At 44.8% G+C, this 27,410-nt stretch overlaps 1 protein-coding gene across 4 annotated transcripts in view; it reads right to left on the bottom strand.

Moving 5' to 3' along the window:
• Nucleotides 1–9,118: 9,118 nt before the first annotated feature.
• The window catches only part of DYRK1A (dual specificity tyrosine phosphorylation regulated kinase 1A), a 144,581-nt gene continuing 126,289 nt past the window's right edge, over nt 9,119–27,410 (bottom strand). For all 4 annotated transcript variants that reach the window (XM_061424800.1, XM_061424801.1, XM_061424805.1 and 1 more), the window contains 3 exons: nt 25,512–25,818; nt 21,671–21,795; nt 9,119–12,419 (listed from right to left, as the gene is read on the bottom strand). In XM_061424800.1, the coding sequence (XP_061280784.1) occupies nt 11,799–12,419; nt 21,671–21,795; nt 25,512–25,818 (1,053 nt within the window). In that variant the 3' untranslated portion in view covers nt 9,119–11,798. The remainder of the gene's footprint in view (nt 12,420–21,670; nt 21,796–25,511; nt 25,819–27,410) is intronic.

The following is a 27,410-nucleotide window of genomic DNA, read 5'->3' as shown; positions in this document are numbered from 1 at the left end:
CACAGTGGGAGAAGGAGAGGGTGGGTTGAATTGAGAAAGCAGTATTGGCATATAGATACTATCATGTTTGAAATGCGAGGCTGATGGGAGGCCGCTGCACAGCCCAGGGAGCCCAGCCCGGTGCTTTCTGACGACCTACATGAATGGGAAAGCTGAGTGCTGAAGAATCAATGCTTTTCAACTGTGGTGTTGGAGAAGACTCTTGCGAGTCCCTTGAACTGCAAGGAGATCCAACCAGTCCATCCTAAAGGAAACCAGTCCTGGGTGTTCATTGGGAGGACTGATGCTGAAACTGAAACTCTAGTACTTCAGCCACCTGATTCGAAGAGCTGACTCATTGGAAAAGACCCTGATGCTGGGAAAGATTGAGGGCAGGAGAAGGGGACGACAGAGGATGAGATGGTTGGATGGCATCACTGACTCAATGGACATGAGTCTGGGTAAACTCTGGGAGTTGGTGATGGACAGGGAGGCCTGGTGTGCTGCAGTCCATGGGGTCGCAAAGAGGTGGACACGACTAAGCAACTGAACGGAACTAAGATGAATGGGATAGGGGAGGGGAAGAGGGAGAGATACATGTATAATTATGACTGACTCATATTACTGTACCGCAGAAACCAGAACAACATTGTAAAGAATTATCCTCCAACTTAAATTTTAGAAAATAAATAAAATCTTTGAAAAAATTGAAATAAACTTTACAACTACTAAACCATTGAAAGACCGTGTTATAGACCAGGTCAGGACTTTCAGCTACTATTTCTAACAAAAATCCATGGAACTGTTGACAGGTAAGTTCACAGCAGCAACTAAAGTTCACTGTTCATAATATGGTTCAGTAACACGATTCAAATATATTCCACATAATTTCTGTTGATTTAAATTCTACAGTGAGTAATCCTAAGGTTTAACACCTTATATTACACCAAGCTTCCCAAGTTCGTCTTTTTAAGGCGTTTTCTACTCCACGTATTTTTTTTCACTATCAGTGGTAGCACATCTTAGCAGATTCCACTTCAGGTTGTACTGAATTAGTTTTCTCAACTTGGAAAATAACTTTTGCCTGGAGTTGCTACACACAGGCTACTCTCGTTCAGTCGCTCACGTGTATTTGACTGTTTGCAATCCTACGGACTGCAGCACGCCAGGCTTCCCTGTCTTTCACTTATCTCCCGGAGTCTGCTCAAACTCACGTCCATTGAGTCAATGATGCCACTAACAAAGACTAATTCTTCAGTTATTTCCAACTTGGCACAGACTCTTCAAATAAACTAATGTATGTCAACTCTTGCAGTAAAAGTCAGGGGAAAACACTCAAAGCCATTTGCTTTGTTTTTTAATTGACTGTTGATGTTGTTCCTTATCTCAACACTTTGAGCAACTGTCATCACTGAGAGACGTCCCTGGTGGCCCAGGGGCCAGGACTCTGTGCTTCCAATGCAGGGGGCCTGGGTTTCAATCCTGGTTGGGGAACTAGAGCCCGCATAGTGCAACTAAGACCCGGTCCAGCCAAGTAACTCAGGTTTTTTTTTTTTTTTTAATGGTTATCATCGAAAGGCTGGTAGTTCCAGACAAGCTTAGTTTCTCCAAAGATGTTTCTCCAGCCGCTGAATCAAACATGACTGACCTAACCCACTCTAGGTAACTGGCTTCCCTTGCTTGGCTAACATACACCATCAGAAACTTACTTTGGTTGCAGCTTCATTTTCAGTGTTTATTTCTGTGGAGAAAGTCTGTGATTAGATATTCAATTTAAAATTTTCTACTTTTTCTGACCATCCATTGCTTTCTTGTGAGTTAGGAGTTTGCTGGATAACATAGTAGTCTACCAGTCGTTTCCCTGGAAATGTCAAAAGAGATTGTATTCTTTGTAATGTGACAGCTTCCATATACTGCATGTTGTCACCTAACTCAGGAGGGAAATAACCCATACTCCACCATCCCTTAAAAGCAGTGGTATTTGAAATCCACTCTGTTTCGACATGATGGCCACATTGGTAATAAAAAAGAAGTGCGTGACATGGTACATCATGCGGCACTCAAAATGCTGTCGACTTATTACTCACTACTTCCTGTAGACCACCAAACAGCAGGGTGAGATGCCCGTGCCGGGCAAGCTCTGTGGCAAGTCAACGCTCAGGCCTCCAAACAAGAAGCAACCACAGGGAATATGCACATTTTAAAATGTGCTGGTGTTTCAATAAGACTTCATACATGGGTACTGGAATTTAAATTTCATGTAATTCTCACATCATGAAATTCTATTTGTTTGATGTTCCTTAACTGGGTGGGTCATACCAAAGCAGAACATGTTAGTGGCTCAGTCGTGTCTGACTCTTTTGTGATCCCCATGAACTAGTAGCTCACCAGGCTCCTCTGTCCATGGAACCCTCCAGGCAAAAGTACTAGGGTGGGTTGCCATTCCCTTCTCCAGGGGATCTTCCTGACTGAGGAATCGAACCTGGGTCTCTTGCATTGCAGGCAGATTCTTTACTGTCTAAGCCACCAGGGTTGATGTCCTTTAGGATGGACTGGTGATCTCCTCACAGTCCAAGGGACTCTCAAGAGTCTTCTCCAGCACCACAGTTCAAAGGCATCAGTTCTACGGCGCTACATTAATTGACATTAAATTAGCCCCACCAGGAACTCCGCTTCTGGTGGTCACAGCAGCTGGAGGGACTGTCCAGCTGCAGGCTGTGTTACGTGATCCCAAGAGTCGAGGTCAGTGTGGCGAGCCGGCCAGAGCTGGCCTGTAAGCTGGAGGCTGTTGCGGGTCAGGCGTGGCATCTTGAACAAGCTGCTTCAGCTCTTCACTCTTCTCCAGTGTGACCTGCGGGGCCGGCTCGTGGTGCGCTCACTTCGAGTGTGGATGAAGGACCCTCGGGCCTTGCTCACGTGCAGGTTCTGAGTAGGTCTGGGCGGGGCCTGAGAGTCTGCATGTCTAACAGGCAGAATGGGCTATGCTGACACTGCCGGTGCCCAGACGCTGCTGGGTGGCGAGGGCCTACATGACCTCCAAAGCCCTAGAACATTCCAGCACTCAAGGCAGGCATGAGGCTGCTACTTTTTGGAATATACAAGTACCCTGGCAGCTCAGTGATCAAGAAACCACCTGTAGTGCAGGAGACCTGGGTTCCATCTCTGCGGGAAGATCCCTTGGAGGAGGGCACGGCAACCCACTCCAGTACTCTTGCCTGGAGAATCCCCATGGACAGAGGAGCTTGGGGGCTCGTCCAGAGGGCAGAGATGTGCCAGTGGGTTGGAGAAAGACCGAGAGCAATAAAGAGGCACAAAACCAGTCCAAGCCGGTTTTCAACAAGAAGGCTGTCCATCATATTGGGTTGGCCAGAAAGCGTGTTTGAGTTTTTCCCTGGTGGCTAAGATGGGAAAGAATCCGCCTGCAATGCAGGAGACCTGGGTTTGATCCCTGGGTCAGAAGATTCCCCTGGAGGAGGGCGTGGCAACCCACTCTAGTATTCTTGCCTGGAGACTCCCATGGGCAGAGGTGCCTAGCAGGCTGCAGTCCATGGGGTCACAAAGAGTCGGCCACAACTGAATGACTAACGCTGTAACAGCTTATGGAAAAACTCGAACCAACTTTTTTGAAATGTTTGAAATTTAATGATAAGATCACAAGAAACTTGTCTACCCAGAGAATTTTCTCTACCTCAAGGGAACATTTAAATCCCATCATTAGATCCATCATGAGCTCCATCCAGCCACAGGCTCTGACGAGGTAACGCTGGCCATACACATACATTCTAACTAGAAGGAAAGTCTGTCCCTGGGCTTCTCTCTGAGGGAGGGAGTATGCCCTAGGAATGCAGGGCATCACAGGAATACAGAGAAGGGGGTCACAGTACGGGCCCCCAAGCTGGCGGAGGTACAGAGTCCTCAAACACAGTAACAAAGGATACAAACAAAAAGCCAGCAGCAGCAGCCACTTAATGCCTTCAAAACGTGGGTTATAACTGAGTTCTGAAAGCTTCCCCAATGAAATTGCTGTTTATGAACTTGGGACCCGATTTCTTCCTTCTCCTCTTTTCTCCCTGATCTAAGTCAAACCGCTGAAGGCTAAACATGTAAGATATGCCTTCGAGTGGGAAAAGGGATGAGGGGAAAGGCCACTGGACGCGTGATGTCCGGGTCGGATAATAGTGCTTGTTAAAAAACAGGTCCTTTCTATAGTTAGGCCTCCCAAAAGCTTCCTTTATAGAAAAAAATGTTTTATATTTAAATATCATACATCAGAGCAGACTCCAAAAACAATACAACTTTCAAATTCTCAAGTAGATGTCGGTACTGTGCAGCAGCAAAATCAAGTAGGAAAGGAATGTTAATGTCCAGTTACAGATTCCAGAAGTAAAAGCAAGCTGGTAAATAATCCTATTTAGACACTCACAGAGAACACTACTCACCTAGTTTCCCACAGGGCGCTTCTTAACATGGACTCATTCATGCTGTAGACTCAAGCTGTCTAGTTATAAATTATATTTATTGAGCACCTCCTACATTGGGCTAAGATTCTTACGTAGATTATCTCAGTGACGCTTGTATAAGATCCCAGACTGCACACTATAGCTATTTTCATTTTATATAACAGTGAGGTTTAGAGAAATAAAGCAACTTGCCCAGCATTAAGAGCAATGATTTGAATCCAAATCTTGTTGCCACTGTGCTTCTCAAAGGCCTGTCACTCAGACCAGGTGGCTGGTGCCCTGGAGAATTCACCACCAGTCCTGCCGAGACTGCACGAGACTGAGCACGGCCCAGACTCACCCCTGGGAAACCACCTTAGCACGTCCCCTTCTCACGGGAGACCTGAGAGCTTGCTTCTGCCAGGAGGTCAGGCCAACCCACTGCCCAAAGGGGAGGGGACAGGAAAGTGTTAAAAGTTTCATATACTTACGGAAGTCTGCTGTTTTCTGACTTTCTCGGAGGCTTACTCATCGTATTTTATAATGCAGGCTAAGTGGTGACTTTTAATTACTCACTGACATATTATAAACTCCAGTAATGAAACTATTTTAAAATGGTCTTCAATTCAGACTCTTGTTGGGTTAGCCTCACGCATCTTCAGGTCATCCTGTAAAGCCACCTTAGAAAGAGAGACCCAGGCCCTACCCCCAACTCTCTGAATCAAATATACCAGGGCTTTGATCAACACGGCTATGGTTAAGATTCTACAGGTGGTAAAGAACCCACCTGCCAAAGCAGGAGAGCTAAGAGACGCAGGTTTGATCCCTGGGTCAGAAAGATCCCCTGGAGGAGAGCATGGCAACCCCCTCCGTGTTCCTGCCTGGAGAAACCCATGGACAGAGGAGCCTGGCGGGCTACAGTCTGTAGGGGTTACAAGGAGCCGGACACGACTGAGCAACGTGGCAGACACGCTCGCAGAGGTGAGTAGTCAGATGTGCAGTGGGATTAAAAACTCCTGTTTTAAGTTGATGAGCAGGGATTTAGCAATTTGATTAAGATCACCTAGGGTTCACCAGCACAGAAGGCAATGGCACCCCACTCCAGTACTCGTGCCTGGAAAATCCCATGGACAGAGGAGCCTGGTAGGCTTCAGTTCACAGGGTCGCTAAGAGTCGGACATGACTGAGCACCTTCACTTTCACTTTCATGCACTGGAGAAGGAAATGGGAACCCACTCCAGTGTTCTTGCCTGGAGAATCCCAAGGTCAGAGGAGCCTGGTGGGCTGCCACCTATAGGGTCGTACCAAGTCAGACACGACTGAAGCGACTTAGCAGCAGCAGCAGCAGGGTTCACCAGAATCAGTTTCCCCCTATATCCTGCTTACTGGTTTGCTGGACAATTCCTGAAGGCAACTCCTTCCCTAGCTCAGGGTCCTGGGTAGTGTTACCTGTTCCACCGATGGGGCTCACCTGTGATGTACATGGAAACACAAACTTTCTCCTTGGGGTCGCTGTTTTACAACACCAAGCCTCAGATCTTTACCACCACAAGACTGTGTGACACCATCATGTCACCTCTGTGTCTAGGGAGGTGACGAGCCCCACCCTTGCCAAGCTGGCTACTGCATTCCCAGACAGCACTGAGTCAAGAGGGACCGACTCACCACCCCGAACTCCACCTTCACCACCTCCACCCTCTCCTCGGGAAGCCGTCCCTTCCCGGCAGACCTCCCTGGGGCTCTGCCGTCTCCCCCCTTCCCTAGGCAGCAAGGCCCCAGCCGCTCGGCCGGCTTCCCTGGCCCTGCCTGGGGAGGACGGGCCACGTGCCTGGGGCCTGCCCCTCTCTCTTCCCTTTGGCTCAGAATCCTCCTCTTTGCAGCTTCAGCTGAACAACTGAGGCGATTATAGGAAATGAGTTAACGAGTCAATACTAGGAGTAGAATCTACAAGAATGGAAAACCAAAAAAGAAAAAAAAAACACTCAAAAGTAACAATTTTTAAAATTTAACGGTAAACATAATTAACTATGGTCTTTTAAGACAAACGTGTATGTAATTCCTTCAGAGTCGGATATGACCGAGCGACTCCACTTTCACTTTTTTACTTTCCAATTCCTACACAGCCTTCCAACGTGTTGCGGCCTGAAAACTCCCCGAGGATCTGTATCTGAGCACGTGGCTGGCCACGCCCACGCCACACAAGCACACCACCTTAGCCAAGAGTGAGGGTGTACTCACTGCTGGCCTGTCTCCCCCATCCTTCACCGGGAGCTTTGCCACCCGTTTTCCTGGCCTACATTTAAAATGCGCTTTACTACCCAACCAGACTTCGACTCCTGGACTCGGTTCCTCCAGCACCCAGCTGAGACTGGGCTGTGACAACCAGCTAAGGTCTAAGGAAGCCAGTGTCCTTACCCCTTGGAAGCAGCATCCCCAAGTCCTGCTGCAGGTGGCAAGTAATTCATGACATGCCAAGACTGAAAACATACAGATTATTCCAACCCTTGTTTTTAATAGAAGTCATAGCCTTAAGGTGTGAAGTCGTTAAGTCGTGCCTCTTTGCAACCCCACAGACTGTAGTATGCCAGGCTTCCCTGTCCTTCACTATCTCCCAGAATTTGCTCAAACTCATGTTCATTGAGTCGGTGATGCCATCCGACCATCTCATCGTCTGTCACGTAAAGAACAAAACCCCTGGGTTTTCAGGCAATGAAGCGGATACTGAAACCTGTGGGGTTCTACCTAATTCTTTGGTACGTATTTAAACCGCTGTGTTTCAGTTGTAGAAAAACTTTTGTCTTTGAAGATTTCAGGTAATAAACTGGAAAACAATTGATGACAGACACCTCCGGCCCCTTCTGTGTTGAGGTGAATGTTATCCCTGCGGGTGATGATGGAAGAACACCTGTGCCCTTCCATCATGCTTTCCTGTGAAAGGCTGAAACCAGGGAGCTTGGCTGTACACAACACCCGAGAGAAAGACAGACGCACACTGATGGACCGCTTACCGTGTGAGCGAATCTTCCGCGAAGTATGATGAGTGCTTTAAGCACAGGGACAGGCAGACGTGACTAGTGGACGGTGGCAGCCCAGGTGATACCCACATGATGGTTCTTAGGGGACGCACAAACCGGCGATGTAACGAGGGTGATGAAGGATGGAACAGGCCGTCTTCACAGGGCTTTCTTGTTCTTTGTACTAGAAATTACCTGAGGTATGTTTTTACCCTAGGCAACAAGTCTAGGGGAGGAGATCCACGGTTAAGAAAATGAGATCGTCTATTCTGCTCCTCCCCGACGACAAGGGCGTGCCAATGTGCAGACATCCCAAGCAGGAGTCTAAGAACCCGAATACAGCCTCAGTATGCCAAAGTCGGTTTTCCTCCCAACTCTAATCTTAAAAAATTTCACACGTTTTTTTCATACATGGCACGAAGACCAAGTTCTCTATCTGAAATGAATCATTTGACCTATTAGCTTTGGCCATATGACAAAAATGGCCATAAAAATGAGGATTGTAAGATGGGGGTTCCAGAGGGAGTGGATGTGTATACACTTATGGCTGGTGAACGTTGATGTGTGGTGTAAACCAACACAGTACTAAAAGCAATTACCCTTCACTTAAAGGCACATTTTAAAAGGAGTACTGAACTCACACTCTTTTTTTCGGCTGAACTGGGCAGCCTGTGGGTTCCTAACCAGGGACCGAACCCAGGCAGCGGCAGCGGCGAGTCTTAACCACTGTGTTCAGGGAGCCTAAGGGAAGTCCCTGAACTCATGGTTCTGAAAGGTAGCAAGGGCAGGCCAAGAGAAAACTGGGGTACCGACAGGAAATCCTCGCTGTATTTCCTTATTATAACTTACTGTGAGTTTAACAACACAGGCGCTGAAAAGAGAGTGAACTGGCAAACACAGCAGTCATCTTATTGGCCTTAGAGGATTACTGCAGCCTAAGTGAATTTCACTTGTATCTTTTTTTTTTTTTTTGGTAGCTCTAGTATTCATAAAACAAGCCTAGGCTTTTTGGAGTCTGACATATAAAATGTGCTGCTTACCTAAGTAAATGCTCATCACCCTAAGAAAAACACTAAAGGAGGTTTTCCTTTCACACGTGGTAGGTGCAACTTTATGTAGTCAATCTGAACTTAACGAAATCACATTCAACTTTTACAGTATGTTTTCTGCCTTCTGAAAGCTACCTTACTGCATACTTACACAGGCTAATTTATAAAGAGAGATTTTTGGTGAGGATTAACTCACCGTGGCAGCAATCTTAAGACTCTGTACAAGAAAGCCCCTGACAGACATCCACCAAGGATCTGGGGCAAGAGGAAGGGTATGATTTGTAGCTCCTCGTGTTTCCACGCAGGTCAAAGCCTAGAGAAAACCACCTAACTCCCACGCCATCCCCAACATGACGAACTACTAGCATTTTCAATCAGACAGAACCTGTGAATATAGTAAAGAGTCAATCTTAAAAAATCAAATTGTCTGTTAAACCTCCAATTTTTACTTTTTTTTCCAAGATTTTTGAAGCCTAGGTTGATGTAACTATGATTTTCCTTTCTACACATTTGACTTCAAACTTCTAGTTGGTATACCTACCAGACCATTACCTGGACCAGGTTAACTGCATAGGAAAGTTTTTTTTTTTAACTATGTTTACATTTTACTTAATCTTAAAAAAAGCATAGTAAAGAGTCTGAGGACAAATTATTCAACTGTTTATCATACATAAGACCGCATGACTATAATACAAAGGGGGGTTCTTTTTCATTTAACGTTACAATATACACAGCAAGTCCGGACCAGATCTTACAATCTGCACACAGGTATTTAACCTTTTCCATGCTGTTTATGTTTACAATGCACAGAAGCCCTGTAACCAAACCGTGTAGTAAAGCACACAAAACTGGACTGCAACATAACACAGTATGCAGAAGCATCGGCTCTGATGACTTCCTGTATGTAAATAGCGGTTTAAAAACTGCTTTTTTTTTTGGTGCTTGCTAAGATGTGGCAACCAGCACAGAAAAAAAATGACCTGACCCACGTATGTCTTCACCTCATATTCCTAAACAGCAGTAACTACTGAATTCCTTTTGATATTGCTAGACTCAAGATGACATCCTTTTATTCACTGTAAACCTTCATGAACTACGAAGTTCAAAAATCATCCACAGGCTTGACATTTAATTACAAAATAAATATGGATTTCCTGATTAACAACAAAAAAAATTTTTGTGTGGTTTTATAAAAACGGATATTCCCAAGTTTCCATTCACATTCACATAGTTTTAAACCTTTTTGTCTTTTGTCACTGTTTTACATATAAAAACCTGCTTTTGTTCAGAAAAAAATTGACCTAGTCAGCCACATGGAATTGACCAATAAAAAGTAACGTGGTGTTTCTGCTGAGTTGTTTTGAACAGGGTTATCGGCAGAGGTAGATTACTGCTTCTTTTCTAGGCTTCTTTGATCCTGGACAGGTAAATTTCTTATCTTCATTCTCCCAATTCAACCGCTCAAAAGTATAACACCGTAAAATTGGTCAATTTAAAATGGGAACACAAATTTAGCAACTGCCAGACTGTGTTACATTAAGGCAGCATAATCTCAAAACTAGGCACCTGTTAAAACACCAGCCTGCTCATCTCAGGTCACGCGTGCGAGTTCTGCTTTACTCGTGCTCATGTTTTGGACCTGTTGGTGCAATCGAGGTCTTGCTTTCAAGTTTACAAGTAGGTTAATCAGGAATACAAGAATCAACTGCTAGTTCCATAGCTTCTGGATCCAGTGTCCCTTTACCTTCAGAAGCCTGAACACATTGAGGATGTAACAGCTGTTGTAATCTTGAGTTAGGTGTCAATCTATCATGTTCAGTACACAGATTGCTGTAAATGTATTGGCTATGGATTCAGCAACAGTTCCAGTTTTGTTTAAGCAATAGTACAGCCATAATTTTCAACTGACATTTAAAAATGGTCTAGTTACACCTTGTGTCAAAGTGCAGAACTGCTACATTATTGGTTACAGACATCTATGTGCTATAAAAACAGCTTTGGTACAATAAATTATCAAAAAAGAAAATAAATTTTTGTAAAATTCACAGCATAATTGTGAGGCAAAAAAGCAGTCACATAAAATTCTGCATTTTTTTTTTAAAAAATGTTCAGGATGAACAGAAGACATCTTTGTGCAGAAGAAATGGTGGAGATACCACGTGCCGAGAAAAAGCAAAAGAAAAAGTAAAAAGCAGGAAGGGACACAGCTGTAGCTATTTCCATCAAAGCAAACCACTACTTCTGTGACCTTCAACCAATAAGGAAGTCAACTTTATGACACACGCAAAGTGACCTTGCAATACCTTACAATTAGTGGGTCACCAAAGTCTGTTTTAAAAGAAAGGCCTCTTGAATTACCCATTCTCTGTGTTTTCAGCGTTAAGGACTGTCTGCAAAAGCATGTCCCAAAGTGATTGCATCTGAAATGGTAGGCTCTTCTAGTTTCGAGTCCAAATCCATAAGGCCAAAGGTTTTCCCAAAGACCACCACTCAGACCTCCTCAGGACTGGCCACGACTGACCCGTTGATTGCTTCTCAGTGCACCTTGGACGGGAGGCCAGTCACGTTCCGTTCCCCTCCCTGCGGCCTCGGCAACGGGAGACCCACAGGACCCCAGGTCAGTGCTGCTTTGCTCCTCAGGAGGTTCAGACAGAGGGCTCTGACCCCGCCACTCAGCGTGCGTCCTGTGCCTTCCACACGCCCATACAACCGTCCCTCCCATACAGCTGCAGGTGATGACTGTGTGAGCTGGAGGTCCCTCTTCTTACAGTACTGCGTTTCCGTGCCCAAGTGTGTTTAGAGGACTTAAAAACCCCAATTTCCCACCCCCCACCCCAAACAGAACAAAAACAAAACAAAAACGGGAGGCGGGGGGGGGGGGGGGGAGGAAAAACAAAAAGGGGGAGAAAACACCCTCATGGGGCCCTGTACGCAAATGATGTGCAGTGCCGTTTTATTTTAAAATTAGTTGGCAAATGAGCAAGACCAACATCTGAACAATAACTTTTGTGGAATAGAAAGACAAAAAAACCCCACTACGTGACCGGGATGTGGCAAGTTAAAATGGGGGGCGGCAAAAAGAGGACGCCTCTGAGCTATCCGAGAAGATGGGTTTGGACATGGCTCTTTTAAAAACTTCATTGTCCCTTTGCAATCTTTTCAAGTTAAAAAAAAAAAAAAAAGTCAGCTTTGCCCTCCTGTAGCAGTTCAGTGTGTTAATCTCCTTCTGATTCAAGCAGCTTTGCACTTTGTTTTTTTTGGAAAAAAACACCACTTCTATAAAAACACACAAGAAACAAACTCAAGTTTCAATGTAGTCACGAGCTAGCTACAGGACTCTGCTGCACACACACCCCCGTCATGGGGGACTCCTCCCTATCAGCCCCTTGCCGCATTGCCAGGTGCCCTTCAGTCATGTAATGTGCAGGGCCTGTATTAGCAGAAAACTGGTATGCTGGATGTCCAGCTATGCCAGTCTCTTGGCGGGGATTGGAGTAGACGGTTAAATTAACGTCCATAGCTCCGTTCTGTCCAAAGTCCAAAGTATTAGCAGCCACTGGGCGATTCTGGTAGGCCTGATTGCCTTGATTACCAGTAGAGGAGGAAGATGTAGAGGAAGAAGTAGTTGAGGAAGACAGGGATGTCATGGAGTGGTGACTATGGCCAACCTCCATAGAATCCTGGGTAGAGGAGCTATTTGTTGGAGAATTGTAGACCCTTGGCCTGGTCCGGTTGCCCAAGGCTTGCTGTCCATGGTGGTGGTGGTGGTGGTGGTGGTGGTGGTGGTGATGGGAACTGTTTCCGTGGTGGTGATGCAATGCATTCTGTTGAGGGGCTACATGAAAGGTGGTTTCTTGAACGGGATGAGTTTCAACAGTGACTTGTGTAGGAGCTTCAGTGCCTGACCAACCAAGGGGAGCAGGAAACTGCTGACGCACCTGGAAGAGCAGATTGTAAAAAGATTTATTCAGAGGATGTTTCCAAGCTTTAATCTTCAATTAAAAGCTACATTAGCATTTACATTAGAGAGAGGGGTTTGAAATTTTAATGTTTTAGACAGCTCTCTAACACAAACTTGCAAATATGTTTCAAGAGTGAAAATCATTTTATTATGAAAGCTGCAATTTTTATCAAGTTATACCCATAAACAGGGTCATATATTTTATTGGCCACTTTTCTTCCTTGGGAGCACTGTTTATGCCAGGGGTCAGCAAACTTCTTCTGGAAAGGGCCAGAGGGTAAAACTGGTTATTTCTGATCAGTCCAAAAGACATTCTTTACCCTAAAGCCCCTCCTCTCCATCTTTCCTGTTTTAACTGAACCACTACTATGCATTTAGCTGCCTAACCATTCCTCCACCCAAACAATCAGTGAGTAACACTAAAGCCACCTCCAAAATAAGAACTCACATCTGGCATCTCTTCATTACTCTATCTGAGGTCACTACCATCTCTTGCCTAGACTAACACAACAGCCTGCTAAATCAACTCCCATCTCCCCCCCTTGCCTTTTACCAAACCACTCCCCAAATCACAAGAATGATCTTTTAAAAACAGATATCCAAACTATTAAGCATGAAAAAGAAATAAAAAGCATCCAAATTGGAAATAAAGAAGTAAAATGGTTGCTACATACACATGATGCAACATTATATATGGAAAACCGTAAAGACTCCATGAGAAAAGTTTTGGAGATAATAAATTCAGTAGGGTTACAGGAGGAGAAGGCAATGGCACCCCACTCCAGTACTCTCAGAAAATCCCATGGACGGAGGAGCCTGGTGGGCTGCAGTCCATGGGGTCGTGAAGAGTTGGACACAACTGAGAGACTTCACTTTCACTTTTCACTTTCATGCATTGGAGAAAGAGATGGCAACCCACTCCAGTGTTCTTGCCTGGAGAATCCCAGGGATGGGGGAGCCTGGTGGGCTGCCGTCTATGGGCTCGCACAGAGTCGGACATGACTGAAGTGACTTAGCAGCAGCAGCAGCAGCAGGGTTACAGGATACAAAATCAGTTACACAAAAACCTATTGCATTTCTATATACTAATAATAAAATATCAGAAAAAGAAAACAATCCCATTTACAAAGGCATCAAAAAGAACAAAATAAGCAAGAAATAAATTTAACCAAGGAGGTGAAAGAGCTTTATATGGAAAACAAGACAAGAGCAAGAGACATGGAAGACCCAAGACAATGGGAAGACTGGCCCTGCTCACTGACTGGAAGGGGAGAATCAGTGCTGCTAAGTGTCCAAATACTGAGAGCAACCTGCAGAGTCGATGCAATCCTATCAGAATCAAAACTTCAATGGCATTTTTTCAAAAAATAGAACAAAATCCTAGAATTTGTAATCCACAAAAAAGATCCAAGTAGTTGAAGCAACCCTGAGAAAGAAAAAGCTGGAAGCATCACACTCCTTGATACAGAACTATACTACAAAGCTATAGGAACTAAAAACGGCATGGTACCAGCACAAAAACCAGCACACAGATCAACGGAACAGGAGAGCGAGCCCAGAAATAAACCCATGTGTATACAGTCGATTAATTTGTGAGAAAGAACCAAAAATATACAATGGAGAAAGGCTATTCCCTTCAATAAATGGTGTCGTGGGAATTCCCGGTGGTCCAGTGGTTAAGAATCCACCTGCCGACGCCGGGAACACAGGTCTGATCCCTGCCCAGAAGATGCCCGAGGCCACAGGGAAACCAAGACTGGGCGCCACGCATACTGCAGCCCACGCTCTGCACCGAGAAGCTGCCACAGGAGAAGCGACACAGCTCAGCAAAGAGCAGCCCCAATCGCAGAGACCAGAGAGCCTGTGCGCAATAATGAAGACCCACACAGCTCAGCAAAGAGCAGCCCCTGCTCACGGAGACCACTGAGAGCCTGTGTGCAACAGTGAAGACCCAGCACAGAGGAGAAATTAGTTAATTAATTTAAATGGTGTCAGGAAAACTAGACAGCCAGATACAAAAGAATGAAACTCAACCACCATTTTACACTAAACCCCCAAATGAACTCAACATGGATTAAAGACTTGAAGCCAGAAAACTCCCAGAAGGAAACACAGACAGTCTGGAACAAGCCCTGGCGATGATTTTTTGAATCTGACACCAAAGCAAAAGCAACAAAAGCAAAAATAAACAAATGAGACTACATTATGCTAAAAACCCACTGTACACTAAAGGAAACCATCAACAAAACGAAAAGGCAACCTACTGAATGAGAGAAAACATTTGTCAACCACGTACCTGATAGGCTAATATCCCAAGCATAAAAAGAACTGATAAAACTCAACAGCAAAAACCCAAATAATCTGACTTAAAAATGGGCAGGAGATCTGACTACATGTTTCCAAGGAAGACACAAAGATGGCCACCATGCACAAGGAAAGCAACTCAACATCATTTGTCACTAAAGAAATGCAAACCCAAACCACAGTGAGACATCACTCCCAAAAAGACAACAAATGACAACTGCTGGTGAGGATGCAGAAAAAAGGAAACCCTCACGTACTGCTGATGGGAATATACATTAGTACACCCATTATATGGAAAATAGTATGGAGGAGGTTCCTCAAAAAATTAAAAACAGAACTACCACATGATATGCTTATACAGTGGAACTGAGACTCATGGGATTAGATCTGATAGAGAGCCTGATAAACTATGGATGGAGGTTCGTGACATTGTACAGGAGACAGGGATCAAGACCATCCCCATGGAAAAGAAATGCAAAAAACCAAAAAGGCTATCTGAGGAGGCCTTACAAATAGCTGTGCAAAGAAGAGAAGAGAAAAGCAAAGGAGAAAAGGAAAGACATACCCATTTGAATGCAGAGTTCCAAAGAATAGCAAGGAGAGATAAGAAAGGCTTCCTCGGTGATCAATGCAAAGAACTAGAGGAAAACAACAGAATGGGAAAGACTAGCAATCTCTTCAAGAAAATCAGAGATACCAAGGGAACATTTCATGCAAAGATGGGCTCAGTGAAGGACAGAAATGGTATGGACCTAACAGAAGCAGAAGATATTAAGAAGAGGTGGCAAGAATACACAGAAGAACTATACAAAAAGATCTTCACAACCCAGATAATCATGATGGAGTGATCAGTCACCTAGAACCAGACATCCTGCAATGTGAAGTCAAGTGGGCCTTAGGAAGCATCACCACGAACAAAGCTAGTGGAGGTGATGGAATTCCAGCTGAGCTATGTCAAATCCTAAAAGATGATGCTGTGAAAGTGCTGCACTCAATATGTCAGCAAATTTGGAAAACTCAGGAGGGGCCACAAGACTGGAAAAGGTCAGTTTTCATTCCAATCCCAAAGAAAGGCAGTGCCAAAGAATGCTCAAACTACTGCACAATTGCACTCATCTCACACGCTAGTAAACTAATGCTCAAAATTCTCCAAGCCAGACTTAAACAGTACATGAACCATGAACTTCCAGATGTTCAAGCTGGTTTTAGAAAAGGCAGAGGAACCAGAGATCAAATTGCCAACATCTGTTGGGTTATCGAAAAAGCAAGCGAGTTCCAGAAAAACATTTATTTCTGCTTTGTTGACTATGCCAAAGCCTTTGACTGTGTGGATCACATTAACTGTGGAAAATTCTTCAGGAGACGGGAATACCAGACCACCTGACCTGCCTCTTGAGAAACCTATATGCAGGTCAGGAAGCAACAGTTAGAATTGGACATGGAAGAACAGACTGGGTCCAAATAGGAAAAGGAGTATGTCAAGGCTGTATATTATCACCCTGCTTATTTAACTTCTATGCAGAGTACATCATGAGAAACGCTGGGCTGGATGAAGCACAAGCTGGAATCAAGATTGCCGGGAAAAATATCAATAACCTCAGATATGCAGATGACACCACCCTTATGGCAGAAAGTGAAGAGGAACTCAAGCCTCTTGATGAAGGTGAAAGTGGAGAGTGAAAAAGTTGGCTTAAAACTCAACATTCAGAAAACGAAGATCATGGCATCTGGTCCCATCACTTCATGGCAAATAGATGGGGGCAAACATTAGTGGAAACACTGCCAGACTTTATTTTTGGGGCTCCAAAATCACTGCAGATGGTGACTGTAGCCATGAAATTAAAAGACGCTTTCCTTGGAAGAAAAGTTATGACCAACCAAGACAGCATATTAAAAAGTAGACATGTTACTTTGCCAAGAAAGGTCTGTCTAGTTAAGGCTATGGATTTTCCAGTAGTCATGTATGGATGTGAGAGCTGGATTATAAAGAAAGCTGAGCACCAAAGAATTGATGCTTTTGAACTGTAGTGCTGGAGAAGACTCTTGAGAGTCCCTTGGACTGCAAGGAGATCCAACCAGTCCATCTTAAAGGAAATCAATCCTGAATATTCACTGGAAGGACTGATGTTAAAGCTGAAACTCCAATACTTTGGCCACTTGATGTGAAGAATCGACTGATTTGAAAAGACCTTGATGCTGGGCAAGACTGAAGGCAGGAAGAGAAGGGGACAACAGAGGATGAGATGGTTGGATGGCATCACCGACTCAATGGACATGGGTTTGGGTGGACTCTGGGAGTTGGTGATGGACTGGGAAGCCTGGAGTGCTGGAGTCCATGGGGTCACAAAGAATCGGACATGACTGAGTGACTGAACTGAACCACATGATCCTCAATTCCACTTCTGGGTATTTACCTGAAGAAAACAAAAACACTATCTTGGAAAGATATATGTACCCACATGTTCACTGTAGCATTATTTTAACAGCCAAAATAAGAAACAACCCAAGCATCCACTGATGGATGAATGGATACACAACCTGCACAGTCTGATCAGTGCTCATTTCTCCAGCCTTTTCCTCTGGTCTGCCTTCTTCTTGCTGCCTGGGTTCCTACTACACAGCATCTTCCTTCTGTTCCTCTATCTGGTCAACATCTTTCACATGCCTCAGAGTATCTGCACATACTGTTCCCTTCTGCCTACAATGCTCTGATTTCTAATTTCTGCTTGGATGCTTCTTTCTCATTGTTTCAATTCCAGAGTCTTCCCTCACCACTCTGGCTAACGCTGCCCTAACTTCTGGGCCAGAGACTCCCAGTTGTCCTCAAAAAACTTCTTCCTGGGCATGTGGCTCCAACCACACTCACTTCCAGTCTCCGTTGTACTTAGACATGGCCGTGCAACTGTTTTGGTCAATGGCAAGTTCCTATAGCACAACCAGATCCAGTCCACAAAATACCTGCCAGGTCCTTCTGTGGCATGCAGCAGACAACTAGGCCCTGGGGATGGGGCAGTCACAAGATGTCAGGAACCCAGGACATGGGAGAGCCGTGCTGCTAACCCACATGCCCACTCTGGACATTACATAAAAGAGAAACTTCACATTCTTCAAGCTACCATATTTTGGGGGCTCTCTCTGTTACCAGTTGGGCCTACTTAAATTAATACACCTCACCCAACAAACAGCTAGTCTCTATTATATTGTCTTATTTTCTAGTTCTTGCAATTTCTATTCACTTGATTCATTTATATACTGAGTCACTGTAACCTCTAGGAAGGCAAAGCCTGTTTCTTTATCACCAGTGGCTAGCACAGATCATTCAGTATTTACTCAATGAAAGTGGTCCCAAGAAATACTACTGAAAATAATCCAGACAAAAAACAGGCAGAAAATTCTCAGAGAATGCTGCTGCTACTGCTAAGTCACTTCAGTCGTGTCCGACTCTGTGGAACCCCATAGACAGTAGCCCACCAGGCTCTGCCATCCCTGGGATTCTCCATGCAAGAACACTGGAGTGGGTTGCCATTTCCTTCTCCAATCAGAGAATGCTAATGGTTCTTAAACTGTGACACTACTCAAATTCATACATGAAAAGAAATAAACAAAATGTAACTATACTGTGTCCAATGCTAGGTTTTTCATTTCAGACTGTATCCAAAGGTGATCCCAGTTTCTTAAAACTCAGTTACTGGCAAGCTAAACTGGTAAAAATTACACAGACAGCAATTTGGCAACAGTCATCAAAGTGACAAGCCACATTATTCTCTGACCCAACAATTTCACATCCAAGAATTTATATCACAGATGAACTAACTGTGTGTGTGTGGATGATTTGTATATGGGGTTATTCATTATAGCAGTATTTTGAGTAGTAAAGTAAGAAGACTGAAAGTAGACTCAATGTCCATTAATAGGGAACAACTGCAATGCCCTGTGGAACATCTACACAACGGAATACTGTGTGACTATTAAAAGCAAAACAAAACAAATGAAAAGCTCTCTATGAAACAGAATGAGTTCCATAATGTACCTATTAAAAAATATATGTAAAACACATTAAAAAAAAAAAAAAAGCTGTGAAGCAGTGTGCATGGTATGCTACCTACCACTTGTGTGCAAAAGGTTAGATGAAGAGTATATATTTGTATTTGCTTGAGTATGTATAAAACATCTCAGAAAGGCTACAGAAAACCAGTAACATTAATATAGTAATCAGGTGGCTAGAGGACACAGAAGGAAAGACTCTTCACTGAGTCCCCGTCTATGTTACCGATTTGTAAACCATGTGAACGTATCAACTGTTTAAAAATTAAATAAAAAAGGTTTGAAGCAAATAAGACACAATATTGACTTCTTTAAATACGGGTAGGATGAACACAAATGTCTTATCTTATCCTGGTAGAGTTTATGTATTTGCAGTATTAATATATTTGGAAGAATAAAGGGAGGAAAGAAGGATACTCTGAAGAATTAGGGAAAGCCTCTGGTAGTGATATTTAAGCTCAGAAGGATATACAGTAGTCACCGAAGCAGAGAGAGAGGAAAAGCATATTCCAGGCTGAGCACAGTCCACGTGAGAACTGTGATGGAGAACACAATAAGGTCCGGAAAATGAAAAAAATTCCCGGAAGACCAGAGTGAATGGAGAGGAAGAATGCCTGGGTCGGGGCCAGAGCACAGGAACCACTGAAAACCCCGCTGCGCTCAGTTGTGTCTGACTCTTTGCCACCCTGTCCATGGGACTCTCCAGACTAGAATACTGGAGGGGGTTGCTGTGCCCTCCTCCAGGGGATCTTCCTGATCAGGGGTCGAACCCGCGTCTCTTGTCTCCGGCACTGGTAGGCAGTTCTTTACCACCAGCGCTACCTGGGAAGCCTTCTAAAATTTTTTTTTTTTTTGAAGTACAAGAGAAAGCCAAAAAGTGGTTGAAAGCAGGGGATGGATCCGGATGAGACTGCTTTCCTGAACATTTATTTACTTGGCTGAAGAACAGAGACGAACTGGTGAATGAAACAGATGCTGGAAGACCAGTCAAAAACCATCTTTATAGTAAGATAGGCTAGAGACGCCTGCAGCAAGGAGCGGGGGAGTGAAGTGGAGAGAACAGAAACACATGTAAGATACTCAGAATCCACACTATTTATCACTGGATTCCTTGTCAGGGGGGGAGGGAGAGATTCAAGGATTAACTCCCAAGCATCAAGTGTATGACCTAAGAAAACGGGTAAATTCAGGGCCATTCTGTACAAAGAACAGATCAAAGTAGATGAGCTGTGGTAGAAGAGGAAGCGATGACAAGGATCAACGTGACACACTTGTAGGTTGTGCTGTGGAGACCTCCAGTGTGGCACTGATAGGAGATGATCAGAAATAAAGGCACAGGGCTCAAGAGTGAGGTCCAGGTCAGAAATCAAGATGTGAAGTGACTGACATCAAGATGGAAGTTGTGGGCACAGGTAGGAGCACAAGAGGTCACCAGGAGGGTGTCGGTGAGAGAGGGCACAGGACGTCCACTTTCACTGGCAGGTGGAGAAGAGAATCCAGAAAGGAGGCGATGACGGAAGGGGGCAGGCGGGGCGGAGGGCCACGCTGTCCGGGAAAGCAGAGGCGAGCCTGCCCAGGGCAGGCAGAAACCAGTGCCGCATCACTGTGAGTGCAGACCGGAGGGAGAAGCGACCGAGAGCCCGCCCGGCTCCTGAGAACTGACTGCTGGTGAGAGCACAGGACAGGTGCTCACGCGGGAGCAGGCTGACGGCAGCGGCGGGAGCAGGCTGACGGCAGCAGCAGCAGGGCTCTCGAAGGGCGAGGAGACAGAGCCCGCGGAGAGCAGAGTGCGGGGCGGGAACACACGGGCCAGGGAAGGCCGTCCAGAGACTCCTGGGGAGGGCCGGGCGTGGAGGGAAGGCGGTGAGCAGAGGCCCCGGGTAGCAGCGGGCCGGGCAGGAGGCTGAGGACAAGCGCCCGCGCAGGCACGAGAAGTGTCTGGGGACAGGCCGTGAGGCCTTCCTTTCTGAAGAGTGCTCCCCACCCAGGGACGAGTCAGGGAGAATAGAGGAGGAGAGGCTTCTAAGAGGCAGAGAAGAGTTTGAAACAAGTACTGGAAAGAACGGGAGCGGGAAGAGATGATGTGAGAAGCAGGAAGGCCTGCCCAGCAGGCTGGTGACCACGAATCAAGGGCGGCGACAACCTCCGACAGGTGCACCGCTCCAGCAGCCCGCGGCAGCCCCAGACCCAACAACAGGGGTGATGTTCATCAACGTCCACTTTATTTCTCGTTAAGTAATAGACTGCCTCTTATTACAGGCATCACTACGCAGTACTCAGGATGAATTAACTTACTAGTTTACAGAGTGTTTAAATATTAGTACATATTTTTACTACTACCATCTGCTTCACCCCCTCAAGAAATTTTACTTCATTAGATCCTCTTTAATCAGTTGAAAAACCAACTGAATGAAAAAACTTCAAAACACAAAACAAAACATGGAGGAGAGAAATCAAACCACAAACTGATCCAGAACCTAGGCCCATTGGTGGTGACAGATGACAAGAGGAGGGAGAGGCAGTAATTAAGATCCTGAGCCTCAGAGAGACCTGAACCCAGGAAGTCCCAGTTCCCACTGTAAAACGAAACTCCAAACAGGGTAAGGCTCAAAATGCTCCCAGAGTAAACAAGATAAACACAGGGGAAACCCACATGGAGCAGCGGCTCGCACGCACTCAGTAAATCTTAGCTGTTTCTAAACAAGGAGGGAAATGACTGCAAGGTTGTGCTGCTTTATGTCGGTCTTGTAAGTGAGAAGCTCTTACAGGTGAGGAAGCTGTGACCCTTTGGGGTAAGCGACAATCACTTGAAAGACCCTGGGCACCCACACTGCTCCGCAGGCATGGCGGAGGGCGCGCATGAGGGCGGGCCGGGCTCACCTGCGGACTGTGGGTCTCACAGTCCATGGCCTGCACGGCGGCCGTGAAGTGCCCGCCGCTGTGCCGATGCTGGTGCGTTGGGTCCGACCTGGCTCTCCCACTGTTGCTCGTCCCCGACGATCCACCTGGAGCATCGAAACACAACACTACTTGTGAGTTTGAAGTTAGTTGTGTTGAAATAGATATATCCTAAAACTGTAACATTAAAACTGAAACACCTTCTATTAACCTGAAAGGGCACCAGAAAAGCACCCAATTCTCTTCTTTCACATAGATCACTGAACTCAAATGGACCAAGTTAAGTCAGGAAAACTCAAGCATGTGGACCAAGTATTTCCACTTTAAAAACAATTTAAATATTTGGCCACTCGTTTTTTCCCAAGCAGAATTTATTATATGCACAGTTAAGTCTTAGAACTTGGTGGACTTTTTTTGACTAGCCCCAAAGAATAGACTTACAAAAAATAATTCCTCCCTTGTTGTTGCTCAGTTGCCAAGTTGTGTCCAACTCTTTGCTTCCCCAAGGAGCGCAGCACGCAAGGCTTCCCTGTCCTTCACTATCTCAAGAAGTTTGCTAAAATTCATGTGCAATAAGTTGGCAATGCCACCCAACCATCTCATCTTCTTTTGCCCCCTTCTCCTCATTCCCTCAATCTTTTCTAGAATCAGTGTCATTTCAATCAGTTGGCTCTTTGCATCAGGTGGCCAAAGTATTGGAGCTTCAGCGTCAGTCCTTCCAATGAATATTCAGGGTTGATTTCCTTTAGGATTAATTGGTTTGATCTCCTAGCAGTTCAAGGTACTCCCAAGAGTCTTCTCCAGTACCACAATTCGAAAAATCCATTCTTCCGTGCTCACTCTTCTTTATGGTCCAACTCTCACATCTGTATATGACTACTGGAAAAACCACAGCTTTGATTGTATGGACCTCTGTCAGCAAAGTAATGTCTCTGCTTTTTAATATGATGTCTAGGTTGGTCATAGTTTTTCTTCCAAGGAGCAAGCACCTTTTAATTTCACAGTTTCAAGTCAAGTGTCTGAAATGATTTTGGAGCCCAAGAAAATAAAGTCTGTCACTGTTTCCATTTTTTCCTAACCTATTTGTCATGAAATGATGGGACCGGATGCCATGATCTTCGTTTTTTGAATGTTGAGTTTTAAGCCAGCTTTTGCACTCTCCTCTTTCACCTTCATCAAGAGGCTCTTTAGTTCCTCTTTGCTTTCTGCCATAGGGTAGTGTCATCTGCATTATCTGAGGTTATTGATATTTCTCCCAGCAATCTTGATTCTGGCTTGTGCTTCATCCAGTCCAGCATTTCTCATGATGTACTCTGCATGTAAGTTAAATAAGCAGGGTGACAATATACAGCCTTGAAGTACTCCTTTGCTGATTTGGAACTAGTCAGTTGCTCATGAAAGGTTTTAACTGTTTCTTCCTGATGTGCATACAGGTTTCTCAGGAGCAGGTTAAGGTGGTCTGGTATTCCCATCTTTTGAAGAATTTTCCACAGTTTTTGTGATCCACACAGTCAAAAGTTTTAGCGCAGTCAATGACGCACAAGTAGATGTTTTTCTGGAATTCCCTTGCTTTTTCTATGAGCCAACAAATGTTGGCAATTTGATCTCTGGTTCCTCTGCTTTTTCTAAATCTAGCTTGTACATCTCTAAGTTCTTGGTTCACATACTGTTGGAAATCTAGCTTGGACGATTTTGAGCATTACCTTGCTAGCGTGTGAGATGAGTGCAACTGTTCAGTAGTTTGAACATTTTTTTTGCATTCCCTTTCTTAGGGATTAGAAACTGATCTTTTCTAGTCCTGTGGCCACTGCTGAGTTTTCCAAATTTGCTGGCATATTGAGTGCAGCACTTTGACAGCATCATCGTTTAGGATTTAAAATAGTTCAACTGGAATTCTATCACCTTCAGTAACTTTGACTGTAGTGATGCTTCCCAAGGTCCACTTGACTTCACATTCCAGAATGTCTGGCTCTAGGTGAGTGATCACACCATCGTGGTTATTTGGGTCACTAAGATCTTTTTTGTACAGTCTCTCTATGTATTCTCGCCACCGCTCCTTAACCTCTTCTGCTTCTGTTATGTTCTTACTGTTTCTGTCCTCTGTCATGCCTATCCTTGCATGAAATGTTCCCCTGATATCTCCCATTTTCTTGAAGAGATCTCTAGTCTTTCCCATTATATTGTTTTCCTCTCTTTGCATTGGTCATTTAAGAAGGCTTTTTTATCTCTCCTTGATATTCTCCAAAACTCTGCCTTTAGTTGGCTATCTCTTTCACTTTCTCCTTTGCCTGTCAGTTCTCATCTCAGCTATTTGTAAGGCTTCCTCAGACAACCACTTTGCACTCTTGCGTTTTTTCCTGGAGATGGTTTTGATGACTACCTCCTGCACAATGTAACGGACCTTGTGAGGTTTGTAGTGTTGTTAAGAATTCAGCCCACAGTTCTTCAGGCACCCTGTCTGTCAGACGTAATCCCTTGAATCCATCCAACACCCCCACTGTGTGGTCACAAGGGACTTGACTCAGGTCACACCCGAGTGGTCTAGTGCTTTTCCCTACCTTCTTCAGTTTCAGCCTACATTTTGCAAAAAGGAGCTCATAAGCTGAGCCAGTCAGCCCCAGGTCTTGTTTTGGCTGACTGTGTAGAGCTTCTCCATCTTTGGCAGGAAAGAATATAATCAACCTGATTTCGGTACTGATCATCTGGTGATGTCCATGTGTAGGGTTGTCTCCTGTGTTGTTGGAAGAGTGTGTTTGCTATGACCAGCGTGTTCTTTTGGCAAAACTGTTAGCCTTTGCTGTGCTTCATTTTGTATTCTTAGGCCAAACTTGCCTGTTATTCCAGGTATCTCTTTGACTTTCTACTTTCGATTCCAATCCAGTGATGAAAAGGACATCTTTTTTAGGTGTTAGTTCTAGAAAGTCTCGTAGGTCTTCAGAGAACTGTTCAACTTCATTAGTGGTTTGAGGCACAGACTTGGATTACTGTGATATTGAATGGTCTGCCTTGGAAACGAACAGAGATCATTCTGTCATTTTCGAGACTGCACCCCAGTATTGCATTTGGGACTCTTTTGTTGACTATGAGGGCTATTCTATTTCTTCTAAGGGATTCTTGCCCACAGTAGTAGATACAATGGTCACTGGAATTAAATTTCTCATTCCGGCCCATTTTAGTTCACTGATTCCTAAGAAGCTGATATTCACTCTTGTCACCTCCCACTTGGCCGCATCCAGTTTACCTTGATTCATGGTCCTAACATTCCAGGTTCTTTACAGCATCGGACTTTACTTCCATCACCAAACACATCCACAACAGGGCATCGTTTCCGCTTTGGCCCGGCCTCTTCATTCTTTCTGGAGTTATTTTTCCTCTCTTCACCACAGTAGCACATTGGACACCTACTGACTTGGGGGCGGGGGGCATCCCTCAAGTGTCAGTGTCATATCTTTTCGCCTTTTCATACTGTTTATGGGGTTCTCAAGGCAAGAATACTGGAGTGGTTTGCCATTCCTTTCTCCAGTGGACTACATTTTGTCAGAAGTCTCTGACACCATGACCCATCCAACCTGGGTGGCCGCACACAGCAGGGCTCATAGCTTCCCTGAGTTACACAATAATGTGATTCATGTGATCATTTTGGTTAGTGATTGTGGGTTTTTGTTCTGGAGGTTGTAGGATTGTAGTTCTTGCTTCTTCTGTTTGCCCTCTGATGGATTCCTCCTTACCCATTAACAAACTTTAAAAATACATTAAATAACCCCCACTTTGTAAAGAAAAGAGCACACATTTCAAAGCCTAACATGGTATCAGAACAACAGACCTGAGCTTGAAGATGTACTGGAGGTGGTGCCTGAAGACTGTGACTGCTCCATAGCAGGACTCGTGGATACACTATTACTCGTATTTGTACCTTCATCAGCTGTTTTCTTGAAAAAACTGTGCTGCAGGGCATAGTAAGGTTGAATTCGAGATTTGGGGTCATAGTCAAGCATCCTTAAAATGAGGTCTTTGAACTTCAAGTAGTCAGCTACTGTATGGCCCGACTCCCCAGCACGCCGCCCACCAGGCCCTCCTGTTTCTACTCCGAGAATATTATGCAGTTTACGGGTTCCTGGTGGTTTGTACTCCTAAAGAGAAAAGAGACAAAAGAAGGGGGGGTTTCTCTAAATTTGATGGAATGTGTAAAAGCCTACATAACATCACATCAAATAAGGTTCCTTATAGGGTAAGGCCGAGACCTTTGTTAAAAGGAGTGCTTCATGGTCTGCTCCTCTGGATTTTCACATGTACTACTCTAAAAGCACTGCAGTTAGGAGAAATTCAAAATAACTCTGAGCACAAATGACCATAAAGATCATCTAGTGCAGGGATCAGCAAACTCTGCCCTGTTTCAGAGCCTGTTTTATATAAACAGCCCCTACTATGAATGGTTTTACATTTTTAAAGATGGTAAAAACAAAGAGAACCAAGAATATGCAACAAAATCTTTACTCTGTGGTCCTTTACAAAGAAAGTGTACCAACCAGTGGCTACGAACCTCTTTTCTGCCCAATACACCTGTGAACTCAGGTGCACTTCCTAGGTAACAGTGGCTCATTAAAGCTTTAGCCATCACTCCTAATAAAGAACCATGGGTTTAACACCGTACCTTGCTTATATCCAGTTTAAAAAAAAAAAAAACAAGGAAATTATTTATGCTTCACTTTAGAAAATACGTTTAATAAATTGCCTTTAACATGTGCTGACATTTTAGGGAAACTCATTTTAACAGGTAATCTTTAAAATCCCTATGAACACTGAATTTCTTCAGAATAGTATTAGCAGATTTTACTTCTAGGTACAATGTAGCAATTTTTAAGAGACCATTACTCTTCAAAATCAAGAACAAGCTAGGTAGGCAAACCGCAAAATCACTGCCTTTTAAAAACCTATCAGGGACCTGGTGGTCTAGTGGTTAAGAACCCGCCTCGTAGTGCAGGAAAGGTGGGTTCTGGGCCTGGTCAGGGAACTAAGACCCCACATGCCACAAAGCAGCAGAGCCCACGCACCACAACTGCTGTCCTGACGCTCAGGAGCTCGCGCAAGGCAATGCAAGATCCCCCACGAGGCAGCAAAGACCCCACAGGCTGCCACTGAGACCTGAGGCAGCCAAACTAATTAATTAAAAAAGAAACCTATCAGCAAGCAGAGGACTAAAGAAACCACAGCTAACTAAATTCTGGAAAATGAAAAGCCTTTCCTGGGAGAGAAGAGACTGCGGTGGGAGAAGGAACGAAAGCCACAGATGCGAGGAGGGAGAATCCAGCCCAACTCCAAACCAACTTCTGACAGCTATGAGTGGCTGGGCCGAAGGGTGGGACAGGCCGACGACCCGGGGAGGACCCCAGGGTTGCAAGCTGAAGCCAGGGCAGCAGTGTGAACACAGACCAGCCTGAGGCACAGAACATTAGAAGAGGGCTGCTGGCTGGGCGTAACATATAGAAGATCTCCCCAGCCTCCACACACTGTGTAACCCCCATGAAGACAGTGGAGAACAGAATCTAAGTCAAGCAAACAAACAAGACAGAGCCCAGACTCGGCTGCACCAAATGAAACCAACTAGCCTCATCACACCAGCAGGCTGACAGAGCGGAAGCCGTGTCTCGTTTCACAGGAAAATAAGATTTACTTCTACCTCAACTGTTCTTAAATGCAGGAAGTCCAGCATACATTTAAAAAA

This window comes from Bos javanicus, chromosome 1 (genome assembly GCF_032452875.1).
Source record: "Bos javanicus breed banteng chromosome 1, ARS-OSU_banteng_1.0, whole genome shotgun sequence".
Lineage (NCBI taxonomy): Eukaryota > Metazoa > Chordata > Mammalia > Artiodactyla > Bovidae > Bos > Bos javanicus.
This window is presented reverse-complemented; position numbering and strand designations above follow the sequence as displayed.